Source organism: Zalophus californianus, chromosome 2 (assembly GCF_009762305.2).
Source record: "Zalophus californianus isolate mZalCal1 chromosome 2, mZalCal1.pri.v2, whole genome shotgun sequence".
NCBI lineage: Eukaryota > Metazoa > Chordata > Mammalia > Carnivora > Otariidae > Zalophus > Zalophus californianus.
The window spans coordinates 6,863,620-6,887,395 of NC_045596.1; the positions used below are offsets into that span (position 1 = coordinate 6,863,620).

The window sequence follows — 23,776 nt, forward strand, 5'->3', positions numbered from 1 at the left end:
ATGTGTCTTCTACAGGCAAAGCATCTAATTCTCCTCATCCCGTGTCCCATTCAAGCTGTGACCCTGCCCTCATCATCTCACAGGAGGAGACGAACCCGTGTGTCCCTGGAAGCTCACCACCTCTACCACCTGGCTGGCTGAGCAGGTCTCAAGCTGGCAGAACCAGAGCCAAGCTTGGGCTACCCCTTTCTAACAAAGCTCCTTTAAGCCAGGACACTCACCTGGTCACAGGGCATCAGAAATGTGTCCTCCCTGCAACCCCAGAAACACACACGTCTCCCAGGGTGGGTCCCTCCTTGTTGGAGGTGGCCCCGGTTAGCGTGCTGTCCCACCATCACGTCACGTTCCCCCGCAAACCCGTCTACACATCACAGCATAAATGACACGTGCCTGCAACCCTGCGGGTCTAGACTGCTGATTTCACATGCAAACCACCCCCCAAGGGGACGTCCGCTTACGCCAATTGTAAACTTGAACTTGAACGGTGGCCCCTCAAAGAACGCGGCACAGTTATCGTCACTGCCCGTGGCCAGCCGGTACGGTCTGCTCTGCTTGATGTCCACGCTGTTGATGACTTTGTTGTGTCCCGTGATCTCACCCACGGAAGAGCCACTGTCCCACAGGAAGACGGCTCCAAACCTTTAGACCCGAAGAGAGGAGTCACAGGAAGAAAACAATCAACCCTCGGGATGGTCGATGAGATGTGGGCAGCTCAGAGTGGGGCAGGGTTGGGGGGGAGGGGTGCTCACGGCCACGCTTCATGCACACTCGCTAAAGGAGCAAACATGAGGCACCGTGGTTTCGGCTCTGTGCCGTGTTTGTCAAAGAATCTGAGAACAAGGGCCTTTGGGAAGGGGTGGATGTCTGCATCTATATGGTCCAGGGCCAACAAGTCTCCCACCTGCCGGGGGAACAGCTCTGTGGCTTACCAGTTTCCTAACAGTTGTACTGGACCAAGGTATTTAGCAGCTACCATCCCCTACTAGAAAGGAGAGGATGCCTTGCTCTCAGCTGGCATCCGATGAACACGCCACTGCGGGGGTTACTTTTTGTGTCCGAATGAAAACTGAATGGTTAAGACCAAAAGGATGACCTGGAAAACTATGGCAGAACACCTGCCAGAACACACATTAAAAATAGCCTCTGAGTAAGGGAAATGAGATGCGTGCCCGCCAAGCCCCTGAAGCTGCGTGGTGCCCTGGGGGGAACCCTGCACTGTGGCACTGACCCTGCTGGTCACTGGACCCGGATGCAGCAGCCACTGAGGGCCACCAATGCCGTCTCCACCGGTCCCCTCTTCCTTCGGAAGGTGACCACCTTCGGTGATGTGCCCATCCCCCCTGCAGCCAGGTGTGGCTGTGTGATATGCTGGGAGGGACCCCAGTGGTACTCCCGGAGCTCCCTTTCCCCTCCTTTCCTGCTGCCTGGAGTGTGGGCGTGATAGCTGGCACTCCAGGAGGCGAGGGGCCAGGGATGTCAGAGACAGAAAGAGAATAGGCCCGGCCCCAGGCGGCCTCAACACACACTAGTCCAAGCTGGCCCAGAGGTCCCCGCTCCCCTCCCAGCAGGGGCACCCACAAAAGAAAGAGCCAAGACACACGGGCAGGGAGGGGCCGAGGCCAGAGACTCACTTCTCCCTTCCTTCTCCGACCACTGCGATCCTCTTGCTGTCTTCTGTCCAAGCAATGTCCTTGATCTTCCCAGCGAAAGGCTGATACTCATACTTTAAGAGGTGCTCCTTCTGCGTGGTATCCCAGATCCTCAGCTTTCCAGATACATCTATGGACACAAAGGGTGGCGAGAGCCATGTTCATCCCTGGGCCCAGGCCGTGTGGGCACAAGGCACACCCATGCAGCACGGCCCAGTGGCTCACAGGCTTGCTGCAGTTGCCCAAGGCCTCATTTCAAGTGAGCAAAATGTGCCACCGGTCCATCAGAGCCTGCGGCCTCTATGAGGCCCACGACCGGGTCCCTGCAGTGCACCAGCCAGCCCCTGGATGACAAACCCTCTGTGGGCACGAGAAAGCCGAGACACACGGAGGCACGTCCCAAGACATCAGGCAGCAGTCTGGTTCTATGATTCTAGTCTCCTCGCAGGGGGATCTAAATGGCGTACGAGCCTCCCGCAGCCTTCTGAACGCTCGGGACTCAAGTTCTTCGTTTGCAAAATGTGACAAGACTAGTGACAGCCGCCTCTCCCACGCAGTGACTGCGCTAACAAGGAGCAGAGCTGTGTGCAGCTGGTGCACGCCGTGACTTGCACACGGCCCCCGCCTGGGCTTCCCTCCAGCTCCTCGCCCGCACCCCCCACATCTACGGCGACGCACATGCCACAGCCCAGACGAGTGAGGTGAGAGCAGGAGCCCTGTGGGAGGCTCGCAGGTGGGTGCTGGAAGGCGAAGTGGTACTACAGACAGAACGTGAAGCCACGCCTCTCCTCGGGGATTAGTCATCAAGTGACTTCGCGGGAGGGAGAAGCACACCCCTCCCTTCCCCGCAGGATCCCGTCACCAAGATCTGAGACCAACCCCGACACAGCCCTTCCCAAAAGAGCACCGAATTCCCAAATCAGCATGAAGATGGAGGATTTTACACTCACTCCTCAGCCCAGACTGGGCCTGGGGGGAGGTCCTCCCAGTAGGTAAGCTCTGGGGGGTTCCCAGGGTCCCCAGGCCTCTTTAGCACTTAACACAGACCCTCCAGCTGCTCTGTGAGGCCAGCTTTTGTCCTCCCGCTTGGGCCGCAGAGCTGAGGGAGGAGGAGGCTGCACGGGGTTCCAAGGGTACAAATACCTTACACCTACAACTGCACCAACCAGAGGGGGAACGACAGGGCCACTTCTGGGGGGACTGATGCGAAGGTGACATGAGTTAGCACGTGTGAAGTCTTAGACTAGCACTGGGTACGCTGTAGGCGCTCGCTGCAAGCTGGTCATCACTCGCCAGGAACGAACTAAGGCTCTGCAGGAAGCCACTGGAGACCCTGCCTCACAGCAAACACTCACACCCTCAGTCTGCAGGGCCGACAAGGGGAGACCCCCTGCCATGTGAAAAGCACAACCTGAGGGGTCCCGAGGGTGCTGGGCCTCTCTGGGTGAGGTCCAGGAAGGCTGCCTGGTCGAGGCGAGTTCCAAAGACGACCTGGAACTAGTTCGGTCCCTAACAAACAGGCCAGTAGGAAAGGCAAGGAAGAGGCAGACGCTGGAGCATCAGAAAGGACACGTGTGCACGCGGGGTCGTGCGCACACTCACGTACACGCCAGGCCGTGTGGTCGGCTGGGCTGAGGCCGGTCCAGGGGGCTCTGGAGTCCTGCACAGGGTCTACAGCTCAGGCTGACCGTGTCCCACCCTCTCGGACAGGACGGAGCCAGCTTGCCCGCCTCCCCTGGGCTCTGCCAGTCCCTGCCCGCCTCCTCGGGGCGCTCAGGCTCCTCTCTGGGCCGGGCACGGATCGTTTCTCCCACGGCCTCCCCACCAGACCCCCCACCTCCCCCGGTGGGCCCTGCTTGTCCATTTAATCCTTCTTTTGTTTCATCTGAGGGAAGCTGACAACGTCACATTACTTTCAGGTGCACAACCTACTGACCTGACAAGCTCATCCGTTACGCTGCGCACACAGGTGTAGCCACCATCTGTCCCGCCCCTATTAACGACATCTGCGACTGCCCTTTATCCCCACGGCTCGCTCACTGCACACCTGGGAGCCTGCGTCTCACACTGCCCTGCCCCCACCCCTCTGGCAACCGTGGTGTGCTCTCTGTATAGTCTGATTCTGCTTTTGTTTGTTCTTTTTCCCCTTAGATTTCACTCTGAAATCTAGAGCCTCCCGTAGTGTCTCGGATGGCACGATCGCATCACAATTCCATCACACATATATGCCACATTTTCCATATCCAATCGTCTACTGAGGGACACTTAAGTTGCTTCCATACATTTAATTCTTTTTCAGCAGCAGCTGGGACTAGGAAGAGACAGCGGGGCATGGAGACCAGGCGCTCGGGCCTCACTGATGAGGGCAGCCCCTACGCAGTCACGAGATCCTGACCAACTGCCCATGGGTGCCAAGCCCTGTGCTGAGTGCTGGGGACACAACAAAGACACCTGCCGGGGGTAGAGGATACCTGCAAGAAGCCAGAGATGATGGGGAAAGAGTTCCTTCTGTCCTCCACTGGGAAGGCACCTCCCTCTCCAGACAATATGCTGCACCAAGGGGAGCGGACTGGGTGAGCCTGCCCCCCGCCCCCTCTCCCCAGCAGCTTAGCAACATGGAGGGGCAACAGGGAGCAGGGAGTGACGTGGGCCTTCCCGTGCCCACGGAGGCCTCTGCCTGCCAGCTCTGCAGCATGGCCTCTCTTCCTATGTTCCTCACCTGGGCAACCCTTCTCTCCTCTCCTCTGGGCATGGGGCCCCTCTCCTATGAGGCTGCCACTCTGTGGCCTGGGTGCATGCTCTGAGGGCAGCCGGAGATTCACAGCCCTGGTGCGTGCCCAAGGGACGGACCATGGGGTGTAGACCACTGGCATTAAAATTACGCAAGGAAGACATGGCTAGAAAAAGGGAATTGGGTTTGCCCTGGAAATGGCTCTGAACAAGAGAACATGGCACTGGGGGCACGTCAACCCAAGGGCAGAGACTAACCATGTTGTTTAGGGCTGGGGATGCAGCCCTGGCATGGGCTCGTTACACAGTAGGCCTTTTGGAAGGTTCAATCATTCAGTGACATAGACCATTCAGACTCACAGGAATCTGAAGGTCCCACAGAGGGCTGGAACTCCATCTGGGAGCAAGCCGCAGGACTCCCAAGGTACTGAGACCCACACCTCAACCCGGGGAAACCCGGGTACCAGGTAACCTACTGAGCCGGAGAGCACAGCCCTTTCTCAGCTTCTCTCCTCCTCATTCCGAACCCTGTACAACCACACTATTTTTAGCCCAGGACCTAATCTCTGCAGTAAAGGTTTCCTTGTCTTCACTTGACTCAAGAGACCAGCAGGCTAGAAACATAAATGGGATCTCCGCCCAAGAGCACCTGGATCTGCATGCAGCCCAACCCTGCCTCAGTTCCTCTCCAAATCAGGGTGCTTTCATGAGAGAAAAACGTCAAACTGATCCTTAGGTGGACTGTCCTTTGCAATGGTCTCTGTGCCAGGCTTCCTCACTGATTTAGCATTAGGATCTGAAGAGCCCAGAGTTCTGGCTGGTGGAGCACCCTGCCCTGGGCTCCCACGTGCTTCAGCAGCTGGGCCTGCAGCTCCACGTGCCAGGGTAGGGAAGCTGCGCCAAGCAAGCAGCAGGGCCCTCACCAACCACACTTCTCTCCTGAGAAGACATAATTTTAAAAGGCACCAGGGCCACATCTCGGGGCTTTCAAGGAAAAGGTATTTTCCTGGCAAGCAGGGCCGGCCAAAAAAAAAAAAAAAAAAAAAAATTACACGGCTAAAATAAATCAAGGCATATAAATTAGAGCAAGTTTTACAGATAGAGTTGGAGTGAGTCTAAACACCAACATTATTAAGTGCCCACGTTGGGCCAGACTCCTGGCCAAGCTCTTCACACACAGCCCCAACTGCCGGCTTTTAGCCATCAGCCAGCGTGCCTTTCTCTCTGGCATGTCCCCGTTTTAGTGACAGACGTTTCGGTCACCTGCTATCAGATGGCCACCAGCACAAGACGGTCCCAGGCATTTCACACACACTGCTGCTCCGGATCCACTGTCTGGCTTCTGGGAGAGAAACCCAGGACCCAGAAAAGTAAGTCATTCCAGGTAGGCCACACAGCAGGTAGGCTGTCCCTCCAGGGACAGCCGCAGGGATGTGTGAACCCCTCTCCTGGCCAGTCAGCTCTTTCAGCAATTCGTTCCTCTCTGCTGCTCTCTGGGGCGGCTGACAAGGCCCAGGCCCCCACTCGCTCGCTTGCTTGGCTTTCCCTGAGGCCGGAGACAGGGCTGGGCACTGACAAAGCAGTCCGTATCTGCCGAGTGTGCGAGTGAACGAATGAGTGAATAAACGGGAGGCCACGCTAACTTCCATGCCTCCCCTTCTCATCTGCAAAGGGTAAAAGATCTACCTCAAAGAAGTGGGTGAACAAAGCATCCAGCCTGGTAAACATCTTTCTGTCCCTCCTCCCAGCCAGCCTCCCACAGAGCCACACAAAAGCCTGGCTGGAATGGAATGGAGCGTTTGCCTGAGGCCAGCATTGATACGGACTGGGAAAGGAGCAGCTAATGAATAAAGGTGACACAAGACAAAGCTGCAATTCAGAAAACACACACACACAGACAAAATGAGCTCCCAAACACCATGATACAGCTACCCGCAAAGGCCTCTGGCCAACCTCACAGGAGCGTTTCTGCTGACCTCTGAGCTGGAACCAGCTGGAACCCCGCCAACTGCAAAGTTCTGCAATGGGGCTTTTTGGCGGCTTATACTTTCCTTGTCCGCCCCAAATGAAACTAACCACACTGGCTCCACCTGCCGCAGCTCCCCTCCCTTTATCCACCGCCCCTCCCCCCGCTCCTCCTCCCTCCCTCTTCACCTCCCACCACCCTATGGCCAGGAGTCCAGTCTGGCCTGGGGAACTCCTGGGCCACACCACGCGCGTCCACGAGCCATGAGCGCACAAAGGTACCTCCAGAGGCGATGTAGAACCCACTGGGCGCGTACTTGGCCACCACCACCTGATGGGCATGCTCCGTGTAGATGTCAGCAAGGGCTGGGTTCTGCAGGGAGGAGACCAGAATGAACACAAGGAATGCAGAAGCAATCAACTGCTTCCCCCTCTCCCGATGAATGGATTTGGGGGCTAAAAATAACACGCACAGACATTTTTTTTTTTTAAGATTTTATTTATTTATTTATTTGAGAGAGAGAGAATGAGAGCTAGAGAGCATGAGAGGAAAGAGGGTCAGAGGGAGAAGCAGACTCCCCTCTGGGCAGGGAGCCCGACGCGGGACTCGATCCCGGGACTCCAGGATCATGACCTGAGCTGAAGGCAGTTGCTTAACCAACTGAGCCACCCAGGCACCCCACACGCACAAACATTTAAGTCAAAACCTCCATAAAGAAAAATCCCAGCAGTACGACTACCTGCCCACACACCCACCTATCTTCGGGTGATAGGAATCTAGGCAGTTTTAACTCTTTCTCTTTCATCTACAGCTGTGAAATTTGAGATGATTGTCTTTCCTTTGCTTTTCTGCACTCGACACAATACAAATATGTGTTTGTAAGATACACACTCGAGACAGAATTTTCACTGAAAAAAAGTCTACTATTCTACTTTTCTTTGTGGGGAGCCTCCCGCTGCGGCTGCTTTCTCCAGTCACCTGTGTGCTGGTCTCCCTGTTCAGAAGCAACTCAACCCCAGCTGCCCAACAGTGTACAGCGTATGGCCTGAAACAGAGCCCTTGGCTTTGAGCTCCAGCAGCACAGCGGGGCGCGGAGCTGGGAACCTCCCCTTGTCACAGCCGTCGCTGGGCAATGTGGACTTCCTACTCGCTTCGTAGCCCAGATGGGAGGCTGGCTGGACTCACAGCAAGAACAGGGCCGGCATCTGGGATGAGAAGCATCTCCACTACTCGGCAAGAAGGTTCTGTCTAATTTACTAAAGGTAGACAGCGGCGCCCCCACTTCCACACCCTCGAGCGGCCTCAGCAAACCTGAAGCACGCATACTGAGATGCTCTCGATTTGTCTCTACAGCTGGGCTTTCTTTCAGGAGGGAAGAGACTCAGTCATCTACTCCCCAATTCCCGCTGTTGGCTTTCTATGAACCAAGCACTCTTGAAAAGAGGCCGCTTCCCACTGGCTGGAGGCTGAGGACACATCAGGCCCCAGTGTCGACACCCCGCTTTCTAGAGGCGGCGGCTGCAGGCACATCCAGCCTGACCCACAACCGCGCCCCCCATAACCTGACCACAAGATCAGAGGCCTGCACTTTTCTCAGCCTTCTGGCCAGAGGGTCCCCACACCCCCATTCTACCAGAGTGAGACCAGAGAAGCAGACCCTAAATTCTAGCCCCACCCCCCACAACCCACCTTCTGGCATTCCTGTTAGCCCCATGTCTCTCTGCAAATGCTGTTCCCCAGAACCACCCCTCCTGCCCGCTGACATCTACTTTGCCCGCTGACATCTACTTATAAGGCCTAACTGCCGGGCCACCTCCTGCACGAAACCTCTTGTGAAGGCTTCTCTTCTGTGCCCCTAAAGCATTTAACATGTCTGTAAAGGTCCTAAAGGTCCTCACGACACACGATACAGGTATCCCCTGCTTTTCCAAAGTTTGCACTGTGCCACTTTGCTTTTCCAAAAGACCTACATTAGTACCTGTTTTCACTAACTGGAAGTCACACGGGATTTTCACTGTCATGAAAAAAGGCAAAGAGCCAAAATCGCATTCAGCGCTGGTTTTGCGGCAAGATGAGCCGGTCTGGGGTAGCAGGCACCCGAGAGCGGCGAGGGATGCCCCCCAGTGCCTTCCCCGGGAGCCACACTCAGCGTCTCGGCATCAAGTGGCCAGAGCTCCAAGCTGTGTCTGGGAGCACCTGGGCTTTATCTCCATTTATGTCGTGCATCTGTCCTAAGGTATCAGAAAAGCCAGGACAGGTGATTTTTTTGGGGTCTAGAACACTCAAAAATTTTTTCATATAAAGTACCAGTAACTGCTTCTTTGCTTTAGGCCATTTTGGCTCACATAAGGTTTCACAGAATGCTCTGGTTTTGGATAGCAGGGAAATCTGGGAATCCCAAACCTTCTTGTAGACCTGAACCTTCTTGTCATCTCTTCCAACTAGTTTTTCTGCGACCTGCTTCAAGTGCAGTTTCTTCAGCCATCAAAGCAGTTCACAAATAGCAGGTGCTCAATAAATGGGTTTTTTTGAGGGGGAAAAGTATACAAAGTCCTTTTCACCCCTACAACTTAACACTCAGCATTATGTGATGTAGTGGGCACTTAATGTACGTGCTTCATAAATTAATCCATCTTGGAATAAACATTTGCTAATGAAATCAGAAAGGTATCAGGTACTCAAAGAGGATGTCACAAATGGCAAACAGGCACATGCAAAGGTGCTCAATGTCATTAGTCTTTTGGGAAAAGCAAATGGAAACTACAATAAGATACCACTACATATCCACTAGAATCAGCAAGATTAAAAACTGGTATCACCAAATGCTGGCAAGGACAGGGGCGCAGGGTACGGGAATGTTCACGTATTGCTGGTGGGAATGCAAAACGATGCAGCTGGAAAAGAGTTTGGCTGGTTGTTCACGAAGTTAAGCATACACTTAACCACACACAAAACCTGCGATCCCGCCCCTACGTATTTACCCGAGAAACAAAAGCACATGTCCACAAAAAAGACACATGCATGAAGGTTCGTAGTTGCTCTACTCATTAACAGACCCAAACTGGAAACAACCCAAATGTCTACCAGCAGACATTGGAAGAAACACCACCCTGTATCCACACAGTGGAACACGCCCGGGCAACAAAGGGGAACATCCACTAACACGCTCAGCAACATCAGTGAACCTCAAAGGCATTATGCTAAGTGAAAAAGTCAGACACAAAAGACAACACTGGGTTGCAGGACTCCTTTTTTATGACATTCTAGAAAAGGCAAACTTAAAGGGACAGAAAGCAGATTGGTCCTTGCCAGGTGTTAGGCATGGAGGGAGCCCAGGGACAGCAAGGGTCTTCTGGAAATGATGGGAAGGTTCCGTGTTAGGACTGCGGTGGTGGTTATGGGACTGGGTGTATCTGTCACATTGCGCAGCAAATAAATCTTGCTGTATCTAAATTATGCCTCAATGATATTAAGATGCCTGGTATCCATTTAACATTTGCCTGATCCAACCCATTCCAGTCCAGATTAGTGCTTCTTATCCTAACACCCTAACGCAGACAAGATCGCTCCCAAAGTAGCTGGCCGAAAGTGGTCTGTGGACAGTCCACCCCTCCTGAGATCCTTTCCAGATTGGTTGTTTCAAGGCCGACTGAGGGGGTCTTACACCCCACACAGCGGGTACCACCAGCCCATTTTACAGATGAGAAACCCATCCCATGGGCAACTGACCGCCCATACTGGCACTCAGCCCCACTGGGATCTGCCTTTAAATGGGTGGGCTCTGAGGGGCCTGGGGCTGGGATGCAAGAGGAGTAGGCATTGGCTCTGGGAGAAGTTCTGCCCCTAAACATTTCTTCCCTTACATGGTCAGGGCGCTAAGTGCAGGGGGTGTGAAACACCCAAGGTCATCCCCAGCAGGCTCAACACCAGAATCCCAGGCTGGATGAGACATCTCTCTTGTCTGCATTGCAAATACAACGGGGCCAGCGACGGAGGGAGCCAGATCCTCCAAGCTGAACATAATGACTTTTTCTGAGTCTATGGCAAGCTCCCCACCTGGGCTCAGCACACGCAGGGAGGCTGGCTACTAGGGGCAGAAATGACAACTCCCCTGTTCCCACTGTCGTCCTGCCAGGTGAGGCTCATTCCAGATCAGCTAAGGTCACAAGGCACCGGGATTTGGACCCAACGCCCGCTCCCCCCACCGCCTCACAGGGGGCGGGAGCTCCCCTCACTTGCCCTCCCTCTCCTGCTGCCCTCAGGCAAGGAGAATAGGACTTGGGTGAGTAATTTATTTGCGGCAGGGCTAGCGAACTGGGAAAATGAGCCAGTGAAGGGAAGAAAGCCAATTCTGGGTGCACCAAGGAATATTCCTCTTATGGCAGGGGCTCCCCCTCCCTGGGGGCCTTAGGACATGGTTCAGGACAGGCCCAATCTCACTGCCTGCACTCTTCTCAGACCCCTACAGGACTGCCCTCCTGGGCCAAGGAGCTGCTCCCTGGGTGCCCTTCCCTGGCCAGGGCTCCGGTCACTCCCACCTGGGGCTAGAACAGGAGCACCCCCAGGCCCCCTCCCTCCGTCCACCGCAGCTCCAGGGCCTGGCAGTGGGTACTCAGCAACACTGCTGAGGGGCAGAGCTCAGGGCTGCTGAGACCCTGGCATAAGCCCCGGAAGGCTGCCCCCACACCTCGGAGGTCAGGGAGCCTCACAGAAAACACAAGAAGACAGAGTCACAGATGTGAGGAGAGACATGGGCACGGCTGGCCTACCACTTGCCTTGCAGACCCTGCAAATGCCTGTGGGGACAGCAGGTGGGGGTGCTCTGGCCACAGCGGAAGCCAGAAGACAGGAGGCACCTCAGCCCAACCGGAGGAGGCCCATTCTCCTGTGGACTACATGCCGCCCTGGCCTCCCACCTGCACAGAGGCCCGTCCCCACGACCAGACTGTCTTCCGCCAATCCTGTCAAACAGGAAATGAACCCCCCACACCTTCCCAAACTGCAGCCTGCCCGAGGAGACTCCCTACGTCAACGAAGGAAGGATTCCTGAAACTCGCTTCATCCGGGCAGTGTCTAACTGAGCCGTCAGCTCCCCAAAGCTCTTTCAGGTCCTAGGTCTTCTCAGGCTCAGGTGCCGAGGAGGGATCAGAGGTCACCACACCATCTACCGTGAGGTCAGTGACTCGCCCAGGTCACAGGGCGTGGCAGCTTTGACCTCAGCTCCTGAGCCAGTGAGCCGGGGGGGACACATCAGGAGGTTGGGAAGGCCTCCCCAAACGACCAGTGTAGAAGCTGTTGGACACAGCACTGCAAGAGGGGCCTCCGTGCTCTCCTGTAGCAGCTGATGGCCCCGGAGCCTCCAGAGAAAGCCCTGGGCTCCTCCAAACTCGGACCAGATAAAGTGAGCGTGACCTTCCAGGAGGATCGCATTTCACAGTACTGGCTTTCTAACTACTTCTAGTTCCTAAAAGCAGTCACTAGGAGCTGAACCTGTGTATCTGACACAATCTGCAGGGACCTCTGTTCATTGATGACTAAGGACAAACTCAAATTACTGCACAGTAGCCCGGCGTGAAAGCAGCCACACGGACATCTGTGCTTCCAGAGCGGCAAGCTTGGGCCCAGAAGCCGAGCCCCTACCACGCTGCCTCAGAGAGAAAGAACACGTAAGTATGGCTCCTTTACTCCTTTCAAGAACTCCCTGCACCCACTCCGGGCTGGGCCTGGGGATCCAGCAGTCAGCGAATGCTTCGTACGAATACGACCTGCCACCAAAGTAGCAGCCGGTGAGCACCGTCCTGCTCCTGCTTTGAGGCTCCTGCCAGCCCAGAGGCAGAGAACCCTACCTGGCAATCCGAAGTCGATCTTCCACTATGCCTGCTCTTTCCTCCAGGAAATCACTGAGTGACTTTCTTCCCTTTAACTGCCTCTGCCTCAATGACACCCCCTAATTAGCTTCTACCACCCAGGCAAAGGCTACCTCGGAGAATCCTTCCCTGCTGTCCCAACTGGGAAACGATCTCTGCCATGAATGCCCTGCCCCGGCTGCCCACCCCACCACCCTACTTCCCGCCTTGTACCATGTGCCATTCTTATAGCCACGTGGCTTCTCACCAAGCAGACCCCGCAGAGGGCAGGGCCTGTATCTGATCCAACACGGCTGCCTCCAAATGCCCCAGAAGACCAAGGCTGGCTGGACCACGAGAGCCATTTCCGAATCACCGTGCATGGATGGTTCCCTCTCAGCCACAAGGGTGGACCCTTCTGTTGATTTCTCTGAAACCTCACAGGAAGGTAACTTTACAACCCACTTCACTGGCAAAGAAACCGGGCACAGAGAGCGTGATGTGCCCAAGGCTACCCGGCTGGTAAGTGGTGGGGTGGGGACCCGAAGTCAGGTAAGAGCCTTTATTCCTCAGTGCTATTCTCTTACATATGGTTGGTACCACCATCTGACTCTTTTGACTCAGAAGAGCATTTCAGCCTGGCCGACAGTTATGCATTTCAGAACCGCGGGGGGGCCATTCAGCAATCCTGCATGGTGTGCAGCTCCGAGCGACTATCCCTCCTGCCTCCCGGCTCAACCCCTTCCCGATGGAGCAAATCATGCCGTAATACAGGGACCCCTACACACAGGACACTGGCACCTCCCTTCCTGCACCCCCTCCTTTTCCTCTGTCTGCCCAGAGCCTTACTGAGCAGTCATGAGGGGAGAGTCTGGGGGAGGCTGCCCGGGATCAGATCCCAGCACCTCCTGGGCCTCTGGTGTCCACATCTCTAAAAAGAGAAACAGTCTCTAGCTGACATGGCGGCTGTGAAGAGGAAGACACCCTGGACCATCACAGCCCAGGCAACCCTCTAGGGATACTTGTGAACGAACTCAGCTAAATCCCACGATGACCCCATGACTGTTCCCCCTATTCTTATGGATAAGAAAACCAAACTGGATGAAGTACAGTAGGTGCTCAGCCACTGACCAGCACAAAATGTGCTCAACCAAGAGGAGCTCTTTTGCCAGAGGCAGAGCTCAGGGTTGCCTGCTGGACTGGCCCAGGTCTGTGTTCCCTGGAGAACAGCTGAACATGGGCGGGGCTGGGGAGCAGGACTGGAGTACCCATGTTGGGATGGTGTGTGGTGGAGAAACTGACATTTTCTGGGTAAGACCCCAGGGAGCAGAGATAAAACCAGTGGCTAGAAGCTACTAGCAAGACGACCGGAGCCTGGAGTCCAGGTCTTTCTCCGGGGTGTGTCACCACCAAAGCCGGGCAGGTTCCACCAATGAGACTTTAGAAGAGAAGCAAAAGGAGCGCTTTCCAGTCCAGAGTCTACAGGTCACCTGTAATGAGGCCCTGTGGGGGATGATGGGGGGTTGACGGGGGCGAAGTCCAAGGTCAGGACTGCACAGGGACCCAGATGGGCAACTCCAACCATTTCAGGGCGGGGTTGATTTCCAAAACCCAACCAGAACGCCCCACTCACCTCAGGCATGAGGCTACAACCTTGCTTTATAACCTCGAAGGCCTTGACGTTCCTATCTACACCTCCAGGAACAGGAACGGGGTAAGAAATGTACCCAAACCACCAACAACCGGCAGAAGCCCCTAACTGTGCTGAGAGCACACAAGTCAAACTTCTTCCAGCCTCCGTGCACACGTGGTTCGCCGTCTGGACCCTCCCCCATCTCTGCCGTCTCTGCCTCACTCCTCCCCCTGGAAAACTCTTACTCATCCTCCAAAACCCGACTCAAATGTTCCCCTTCTCCAAAAACCTTCCCTGCTGCTCTGTGGCACATCTGGTTCTTAAAACCTCTTGTTCCCAAATCACCCAGGACATTCTTTTAAAGTGCTTCACCAGAGCATCAGAATGGTTACCCATAAGGGTAACATTCAATCTCAACGCTACTGATATTGTGGGCCAGGTAAGTTGTAGTACAGCCCTGTGCGCTGCGGGATGCTTGGCAACATGCCTGGCCTCTACCAACTAGACAGATACCAGTAGCACAAACATGTCTTCAGACATTGCCAAATATTTCTTAGGAGGTGGGGCTGGGGGCAACAATCTCCTCACAACCGTTGATTTGAACCTTGGACACTGTGGTCATGGGCAGGGTTCAGCAAGACAAGCTTAGTGAATTTGTGTGGCAAACATCAAGAACCAAGGATCGGTTCTATCCTCTGATAAACACTTGCTGAGTGTGTTCATCCTGAACCTCAAATCCTAGTACAGAACAATCTCTACTACAGATTTGATCACAGTACTAGTGTGCCTAACCTCCTTATGGTTCTGGTGGTTTCTGCCACAGGGCTGCCTGACCACCCACTGCTACAGCCCCCCACACCCTCACACCAGGCTCTGGCCCGAAACTCCACAACCCCTGCAGGGGACCTCTCGCCCAAGCCCACCTCATCTGTCTGGAAGCGCAGCACCTGCGCTTCCTCGTGGGGTCAGCCCCATCCAGCTCCCAGGGTCGGTTTTCCCCACTAGACTGCAAGATCCCTGAGGATGGGCCCTTGGGCTCTGCTCAAAGCAGATGCTTGGTAAGTACTTGTAACAGGATTCGCCGCGGCTTGAGGTCAAGGAGGTGGGAGGGCAGGGCAGCGGGGCGGGGATGGAAAGGAAATGCCTATCCTGGGCCAACTAATAACACTCAGGGAGCCCCCGCTGTGACTGGACATGTGACAGCCAAAGCACCCAAGAATCACTGGCCCACGAAGCAAGTCGCCATGCAGCTCTGTGGCTTGGTCTGAGCCTGTCTCTTCGCTTCTTAAAGATCCAACCCCCAGGTCTCTCCTGGTTCAACCTCATGCGTGTGCCGCCTGCTCATCTGTCCAGGTGGTACTCCAACACACCACTCCCTTCTGCCGCCTGGAAGCTTATGTCACTCCCACCAAGACCACGAGCTCCATGCAGGAGGGGCCTCCCCTGTATCTGTGCTCCCCACAGGGCTGGTGGCCATCCTGGACGCACAGCAGGGACTGAGAAGGCATGTGCAAACAGACAGAAGGGACAATGTCAATCCTTCTTGAGCCATCTGTCTCTTCATGGACCTCCCCCACCCCATGTGTGGGGGGAGGCACGCACAGGTGGTCCTTCTGCACATGGCTGGCAGCAGATCACTCCAGGAGAAACTCAGCACTCAAGTTCAACACCCCTGAACTTCACACTGTGCTTTGAAACAGAGCATGGTGAAATCCAACAAATATATCACTTCCTAGAATTGGACTTTATATACGTTATTTTGTCAAACATATGTATTTTAGTTCCGGAATCTAGGGATTAGACTGCTTTAAAAGCAAGCTCCAAACCTGCCCTTGCAGCTAATCTGCTGGCTGCTTCTGGCAGCTTTCGAGGGGCCTCTGCTGGGAAGTTCATGTGCCAAAGCTGTTTTTTACAGGGACGTGATGCTGGGCAGTTCAGACTCCTGAGAAGGCTCCTTCACGGTCACTGGGAGTAACTCTGCCCTGTCTCTGCAGAATCCGCAGGGGCAGTGGCAATGCTGGCCCCATGCTAAGAATGTACCAGGCTCTCCCCTTCTGGATTATTCTTTTCTAGATGGCCACACCACTGTAACATGTTAGCCCTGAGGGGTAGAGAAGGCCAGGATGGAAGTGCTATTAATTCGTATGTCCTGAGCCAGGTATGTGACATGTTGCAGAAAGAGCATGGAAGCAAGAGGGCCTGGAGCTGAGTGGAAGGAAGGGTGGGGGTGTTTTGGGGGTGACACCAGAGGTGACAGGCTGGATGGGGAGGCTGTATCAGGCACCGTAAGGCAGAGCAAAGGGGCAACGGACACCATCTCGTATTTTAACGTAATTGGTCCGGCCATGCTCTGAGCAGACTGGAGGACAGCCAGCGTGGAATCGGGGAGCGGGGAGACCAGTCTGGGTTTTCTGTTCTGCAATCCAGAGAGGATGTAGCTTGGAGGAGGGTGGGAAACAGAACAGGCAGAAAAAATGTCAGATTCTGAAGTCTGAAAGTAGTCACTAGGATCCACTGAAGAATGAACTATGGGAGGGAAGAAAAAGAGGAAAATCCAGTAGAAGTCCCAGGTTTGGGGCCCAGACAGCTGGAGGGAAACCTGAATGTGGTCTGGATGGGCCAAGTAGAAGCCAAGCAGACGTCTGTTGGATATTCCTTGACCTGGTCCCAACCTTTCTTCCGGGCCTCCTCTTTCCCGGGCCTCCTCTTTCCCGAGCCTGTAATGTAACCAGACCATCTTCCTTCCTATTCCCTGAATGGTCATGAAGATTCCCCGTCCCTTTCCCAGGAATGCTGTGTCCCACTAAAAATGGTGTCCATCTTAACTGAGTACCAATGGTCCCCCAATCCAAAAAAGAGCCCAAGGGCCTGATTTACATCCAGAACAGGAACACATTAGCAGCTTCCCATGCTGTCCTGGCCCCACAGAAACTTACAAATAGCTGGGAAAGGAAAGCAGACGCACCCTCAAGAGAGAATGGTAAACTCTTGGGTACGGTAAAAATAAAGACCTCTGAAAAATGAGCACAATGGGTGTCACAAGCTGGAGAATGTTTGTGAGGCGGGGGCGGGGGTGCTTGTGCACAGCTGTAAACAATTCTCCATTGGAAGCAGCTCTGATGATCAGCCTCCTTTGCCTTGCTGGCCCAACCCCTCTGCAGAGCAATGGGCCCCCAGGGCTGAAGGATGCTGTAGTTCAAGAACCTTCCGTGGCACCAGACACACAGTAGGTACCTCACATGAGGCCTCCCACCTAGAAGTACATGTAGATTGCCACGACAAGTCCAGGATTGTTAGCGGCAAACCCAAGCGTTCCCCCACCCTGTATCCCTGAGAATGGTTTAGTCCACTTTTATACTCAAAATCTTGGGACCTACCCTGGACATCTCCAGATCATTACCATCTAAGTCCCTGGTGAGATTTCTCTCAGTTCTCCGTGAGGCCAGATCAGCTTTCTAGGAATCGGTATGACTAGCACAATAGCACTTAGCAACTTCAGTGAACATTCACACCCGCCCACCCCTTCATTTGAGGTGCCCAGCAATCCGGGGCAGGGCTGAAACTGCCACTCAGGAACTCGGTCTTTCAGCAGAGGAACGACAGTGACTGGCTGGCTTACCCAGAGACGAGGGGAGAGCCAGCAGCACCTCAGACCATGCAGAGTCCTCTCTTTTTACAGGCAAGAAAAGCGAGGCCCACAGAGCTCCTTTACTCCCTCAGCCAGTTGTGAGCTCCCCGAGGGCAAGTGCATCTGATCAGCAACAATCCCAACCCACTAGGGGTAATCACTCGCAACAGATGTGAATCTAAGCTGACATCCCTTGGGAACATGACCAATCACAATCATCCACCTACATACTGTGCACAAGGCCCAACCCCAAGCACGGTGCAGGAGAACCCCTCCCCCCCCCCAAATGGTTGTGCTGGCATTTCCACCTTCCCTCCCCCATACCGTAATTCAGGCTGAGGAAGGGAGAAGAAAGATTTCAGTGTGCAATCCCAGCAGTGGGGAGACCAACAAGCAGACTGGGTCATTTCAGTAATTACAGAGGAGTAACAGGAATTTGTGAGGATTTTCCACGAAACTGGCTCAAGAAGCGTTCTCAGCCTAAGTCCAGGATGTCTGTCTAAACAATTCGTGGGGATAAACTGGTTCCTGATTTTGCATTGGGGCTCACACCAAGCTGGAGTGCAGAGGCCTGAGCATGAGTCCTGGCTCCGCCACACTGAGACCCTGGGTGTTAATAATGATCATACATAAGTGCCATTTACCAAGTGCTGGGTGTGTGCCAGGCATGCTGGGCTGTAGAGACGCATCATCTCATTCAGCGGGCACAGGCAGTCAGGGGAAGTGGGGGGAGGGAGCCTCATCTCATCACCAACTCCATTTTACAGATGAGGACACTGGGATTCAGAGGCCCAAGTCACCAACTGCCCCAAGGTCAAGCAGCCGCTGACCGGGTGTGTCTGATCCCCCTAATCCAGAGCCCTCATACTTATGGTCTGAACTAATCCAAGCCTCAGTTTCCCCGGGAAGAGAGAGAAGAGGGCCTAGGAAAGCTTAAAACAGTCTTCTAGGCTTCCAAGGTGTGGTCCCAAGGCTGAGGGGGCGTGGCGTCCTCACCCTCCCCCGGCCGCTGGGCGGGAGAAGAGGGGGGTAGAGGGGAAGGAAAATTAACCTGGCAGTATCACCCAGGGTCTGAACCCGCGCCTGGGGGCGGGGGGGGGGGGGGTGGGAAGGGAGTACTCACGTCGATGTTCCTTAGAATGACGCACTTTCCATTGGTGTAAAGAAAATTGTTGCCTTTGGGGTCGCCGCCGATGATTTTGGAGACGCCCCTCTCCACCTGGGGGAGGCTGGCAAACACCTTCTCTGCAGAGACACAAACCAAGCAGGGCGCGCGTTAGGGGCAGCCCCCACCTCGGCCCACGGCCGGGCTGAGGACTGGGGACAGGAAGCAGACGAGAGAGGGGCCCTGGACCGGTCTCAGCCGGTCACCTGTTGCCTCCACCGGGAGGGGCGGCCGCCACTTTGAAGGAGCGCAGGGGACCGCGCGACTTCCTGGTCCGCGCTCCCGACCAGGCCCTTCGGGGCCGTGGGGGCTCCGACGGGCCCAGCCCGCAGCACCAACTTTGGGGCACCCTCCGGGCCGGGGATCGCCGCCGGGCGCCCCGAGGGCGGCGGGGCGTTCGCCGGCCCGCGCCCTCCTCCCCTCCCCCGCGGCCGGGGACCCCGCCGGGCTGCCCGCGCCCCGCGCCCCGCCGATGGCCGAGGGGACCCGGCGGCGTGGGAGCCCACCCCGGGGGGCACCGGGCCGCGGCACTTACTGATCTCGTACGGCATCGTCGCCCACTTGTTACCGCTCCGCACTCGCCGAGAGCCTCCGGAGCCGCCCGCGCCGCGAAGCGGACTGGCCGAGGCCGGGCAGGGTACAGTGGGCCGAAAGGCGGCGCCGGGCGTGCCGGGCGCGGAGGGGGCGGTCCGAGGCCGGGGCTCCGAGGCCGGCTCGCGCCCTGCCCTGCGCGCTGCCGCTGCGGACGCGCCGAACCCGGAAGCGCGGCCCCGCGCGCGGCTCGCCCCCAGCTTTGACCATATATAGTCAAGCGCTCGGCTCGGCGGCTGCAGCCCGCGTGAGCCTGCGCGGACCGGGCCGCCCCTCCCCCCGCGCGGGCCCCGCCCCGGACGCCCCGCCCCGGAAGTGACGCTGCACGCGGCCCCGTAAAAAATGTGGCTCGTGGGGCCAAGCTCGGTGCCAGACGGGTTCTGGCCGCGGGTCGAGCGTTGGTGCTGTGTTCGCGGAGGGAAGGGTGGGCGGGCTGCTGGGGCCGCTCCAGGCTGAAGTTCGGCGGCCGCAGAATGCGCCAGCGCGCCGTAGTGGGGCGGGGGTTGCTGGGGAAGTCTTTTTGGAGCCTGTGTTTGCGCAGCGGGCGTTCCCGGGCCGCTAGCCTTCCGGCTGAGTCGGCGCCCGCTCGGATATTGCGGACAGAGTGCTTTTTCTTTTCTTAAAAATATTCCTGAATAGGAGTCGCCGTTCCTCCAAAGCAGCCGCTGACAAATTTCAGGGATATGCCTCGCTGGGCCTGAGCTCTTTCTCTCAAAACTTCCTTTAGAAAGCTAAGAAGCCAAGGAGAGTAAAGGGAATATAGGTGCTAAGAGAATCAGGGAGGCAGAAGGAAAGGGGGAACTTCTCTTAAGATGAAGGCAGCATTAAAATGGGAAAAGCAAGGGCTCTGAGATGTTGCTTTAAGCCTCCCTTTTCAGTAGGGGGACGCAGTTTTCCTGAGTGGGGGGCTAAGCGAGAATATGTAAAGCACCTGTGGGTACTGAAGCCTGAGCTGGAAAGCCTTGAAGCGTGATCCTTGACTTTCTATTTCTCTAATCTGGGAAGACCTCTTGGCTCTGTTTTCCAGAATCTGACCAGGTTGATCATTTCTTGCCTCCTTGGCTGTTAGTCCCACAGAGCCAAGCCCCGAAGGCTCACCTGGGTTATCGCAGGTGTTTGCTATCTAGTCTTATGCCCCCACCTTAACCTCAGTCTGCTCTTCAGGTTGCAGCCTGTGTGTTCTATAAACTGAAACCTATTTTTCCCCTTAAAGTCTATAGGAACTCCAAGTCTCCAAGCTAAAGCCTTTAAGGTGGCTGACTGGACCCTAGGTGACAAGTCTCAGGGTTAGGAGAGACTCCATCTACTGTCCTCAGCTGTACCTTTCTTTCTCCTGCGCACTGTCCGCCTTGTCCCGGGAATGCCCCAGGCCTATGCCTGCCCCAGGGCCTTGGCAACTTGTTCTCCACCTCGAATGACTCTTCTCTCCAGAAGAACCTAGTTGCTCTGGTGTTACCTGCTCAATGAGGGTCTACTTCCTTGACCACCTTATTTTAAATCCCAAGCTTCCAGCCCTTAGAACATAGTCCTGATACTACCTTTCCTGTGACTTGTTTAAACGGGTGACCCCTGCACCCCACATGTGATCTTTGATGAAGGAACAATGGCTGTGAAGGTGGTTCTAATGAAGCGAAGGACCCTAGAAATATTAAGTCTTGGTACCAAATGGTGATTCCTGAAACAAGTGGTGGCTATAACTATCCTGAGAAACCAGGATTTAATTATCAGCCCCTAATGAGACTTGGGTTTGGAACAGGTGGATTTAAGTTCACTCCTAGGATATTTATGTAACATAAGGGCCTACGTGCAAGTAAAACTAAGGCACCAACCTCAAACTCTTGTAAGCTGGTAACCTTTAGCACCTGTACAAAGCCTTGTTGGACTTGATGCTGCTTGACGAGATAAAACTCAAGTAAAACGTTCTCAAAACGCTGGCAGGAGGTTTTGCTGCTAGCCTAGGAAATCCTGTTGATTTGGGGGCTTGAAGTGGGTGGGGGATGGGGATGCTCCCCCTGGCTTAAAAAAAATGTCTACAGACAATAGGACTAGGCTGGAAGTTACCGAGGTTGAAAGGGATGAGGGACACCAGGGCATTCTTCCTTTGGCTGGTCTCTGAGACGGTGTGCTTGGTTGTCTCAGCTGTAAAGGCTCAGTAACACCTGAGTGGTATCAGCTGTGGTCCTAGCACTTTCCTTGGGTTCTCCTTACATACACCTTTGTTAATACAACCTCCTAACAGCCTGCCTTCGGTCTCCAGGAGGGACCCTGAATGTCAGTATCCTGGAGGCTCCTTCTCTACGTGTTGGTCCAGCACCTCACCTGTCACCACCTGCCTCCCTGGCATCTCTGTAGCAAAGTCCCCCAGGTACTTCCTGAGACCAAACCAGCCTAAGACCAAACACCACCCCCGCTCCCCCCTGCCACAGGGCTGTTTTTCTGAAGCCTCCCTTCCCACAGTGACCCCTGTCTTTCTGGCTACCCAGCCCTATTTTCACCCCCACATTCAACCCTTCACCAAATCTGGTTCCTTGAATGCCTGCGTTTCCCAAATCTATCCCTTCATCTCCCTAACACAGCCAGGCTCCGAGCTTCCTCACCTTACGTGGGCTCCTTTAACCACTTCCTGGCTGCTGTGTCCACTCAGAGCCAGAGTAACCTGGGTTTGGCCAGCAAACCCTGAGGTGGTGAATGAAAAGATTACTCCAGACACCTAAATAGGAGAAAGAAGGTTGAAGGGACCAGACGTTCTAGTGGTGAAAAGATCTCGAGGCAGACTCAGTCTCCGCTTTTATTGCAGGTCTTAATACATCAAGTAAGAGCAGAAAAATAGAAAGGAATTGTTAGGCTTTAATCAAGACCTAAACCTATGGGGCAATGCATGATGGAAGCAAATGGTGTCTGATGTGCATGCAGGCTAAAGGTGTGGTGAATACGTGACCATAAGGTGGGAGTGTTTTTCACCTAAGTTAAATGTTTACTCTCTAGGTGAGAGCCTTGAGCTGCAGTAAGGATCTGGCTGTTTTCAGCTCAGACTTTCAAAAGAGACCCAGCATTCCAGGCACTCCTCTCAGTTTTCAATCGGTCTCACCTCGGGAGAACTATTTCACTTCATCTTTCCAGGTACTATGAATCCTCACAGTAACCTCAGACCTTGTCAGCAACCCCCACATCTTCTATCTCAAGATGTAGGCCCGGGGAGGATGTTGGTCTCGGAGGCCCTGCAGGGACCCAGCCCCAGCCTAGCTCTCCAGTAGCTCTGTGCCTGAGTCTCTTCGGGTCACAGGGGCCACCCCAAGGGCCTTTCAGCTCTGCTACTCTGCACAGCGCCTGCCTGCGGCTACTACACCTGTGTTTGAGCCTTTCCTCTACACCCCAGTTTAAGGCCAGTCTGTTCCACTGAACTCTCAGACCAAGGCCAAATTGATTCCTCTGCTTCCTGGATTGACTTGCTTCCCTACCCCCACTGTGAACTTGAGAACAGGGGCCACCTGAAAACAGGGCCCACATGTTTTTTCGAACATTTAGCAAAGGGCCCACCAGACTGCCCTAGAGGGAATGAGCAATAAGAGCATCACCTGAATTTGCATTTAATTCCAAAGCAATTAGTGTCTTAAAAACCTACTTAAGTAATTCCTTAAATCTCAAACTCCTAGGCTGGCTTTGGGTAATCTGGTTGCAGTTACTTGGGTAACCCGGACAAAACCTCTTAGATCAGCTTCCAGGTGTCAATACGAGGCCTTGATGCTTCGTTTGGGGTCAGTTCTGCAGGATACTTCGTGGTGAAAATGAGGGCTAAGGATGCGTGGCTCTACAAGAATCCACCACCTCCTGAGCATGCTTAGCCTGGGAGCCCTGGTTTCCTTTCCGTAAACTGGAATCCCACAGGAGGCCTGGGCTTTGTCAAATGAGTAAATATCTAAAACCTGTAAGCACTACAAGATTTTTTCAAATTCCTGCAGGCTACAGGAACTTGTGTGTAAATACTTTCCTGTTTGAGATGATCTACAGTAGATGTACCTCTAGGAGAACTCCGTATTCCTGCATAGCTTCAGACGGATCTTAACATAGTCCAGGGAATATACCCTAGTCATTCCAGTTACTGACCTATCTTAATTCTTTGTAAGCCATGCTTTCATAGACCACTAAACCTCCCCTGTCTGATCTTCCTAAGGTCCGGGTTGAGGGTCAACTAGTTGGAGCCAGCAAACCTGGCTTGAGACTTGGACTGGCACGACTTCACTCCTTCAGCACGGAGCTGTGAGGGTTCTGGGCCAGTCCCGCCGCTTCCTTGTCTCTCTATTCCTTGCGCTAAGAACTCCTGGGACTTGTACAATGACCACAGCCACTGTTTTTGCTTCTCTCTGCTGCCTGATACTCACCACTTTGGCTGAAGTGGTGCCCTGAGGGCAGGTGGAGTCCTTTCCTCAACTCTGCCTCCCTGAAGGGCTTTCTACAACACCAGACTTCCCAAGCCTTGTATTTGGGAGCGCTTCCCACGAGCCAGGTGCTGGCTTGCATGTTCTTTGGCTCAAAAGTTATGACTTGCCCAAATTTCCAAGCAAAGGGCT

General features: G+C 54.7%; 1 protein-coding gene across 1 annotated transcript in view; it reads right to left on the minus strand.

Moving 5' to 3' along the window:
- Nucleotides 1-19,342, minus strand: part of WDR1 (WD repeat domain 1) — a 43,110-nt gene extending 23,768 nt beyond the window's left edge. Inside the window, exons 1-5 of the mRNA XM_027598370.2 lie at nucleotides 19,153-19,342; nucleotides 18,576-18,697; nucleotides 6,627-6,717; nucleotides 1,632-1,779; nucleotides 459-639 (exon numbers count right to left, since the gene is read on the minus strand). Of these exons, the coding sequence (XP_027454171.1) occupies nucleotides 459-639; nucleotides 1,632-1,779; nucleotides 6,627-6,717; nucleotides 18,576-18,697; nucleotides 19,153-19,168 (558 nt within the window). The 5' untranslated portion in view covers nucleotides 19,169-19,342. The remainder of the gene's footprint in view (nucleotides 1-458; nucleotides 640-1,631; nucleotides 1,780-6,626; nucleotides 6,718-18,575; nucleotides 18,698-19,152) is intronic.
- Nucleotides 19,343-23,776: the final 4,434 nt, after the last annotated feature.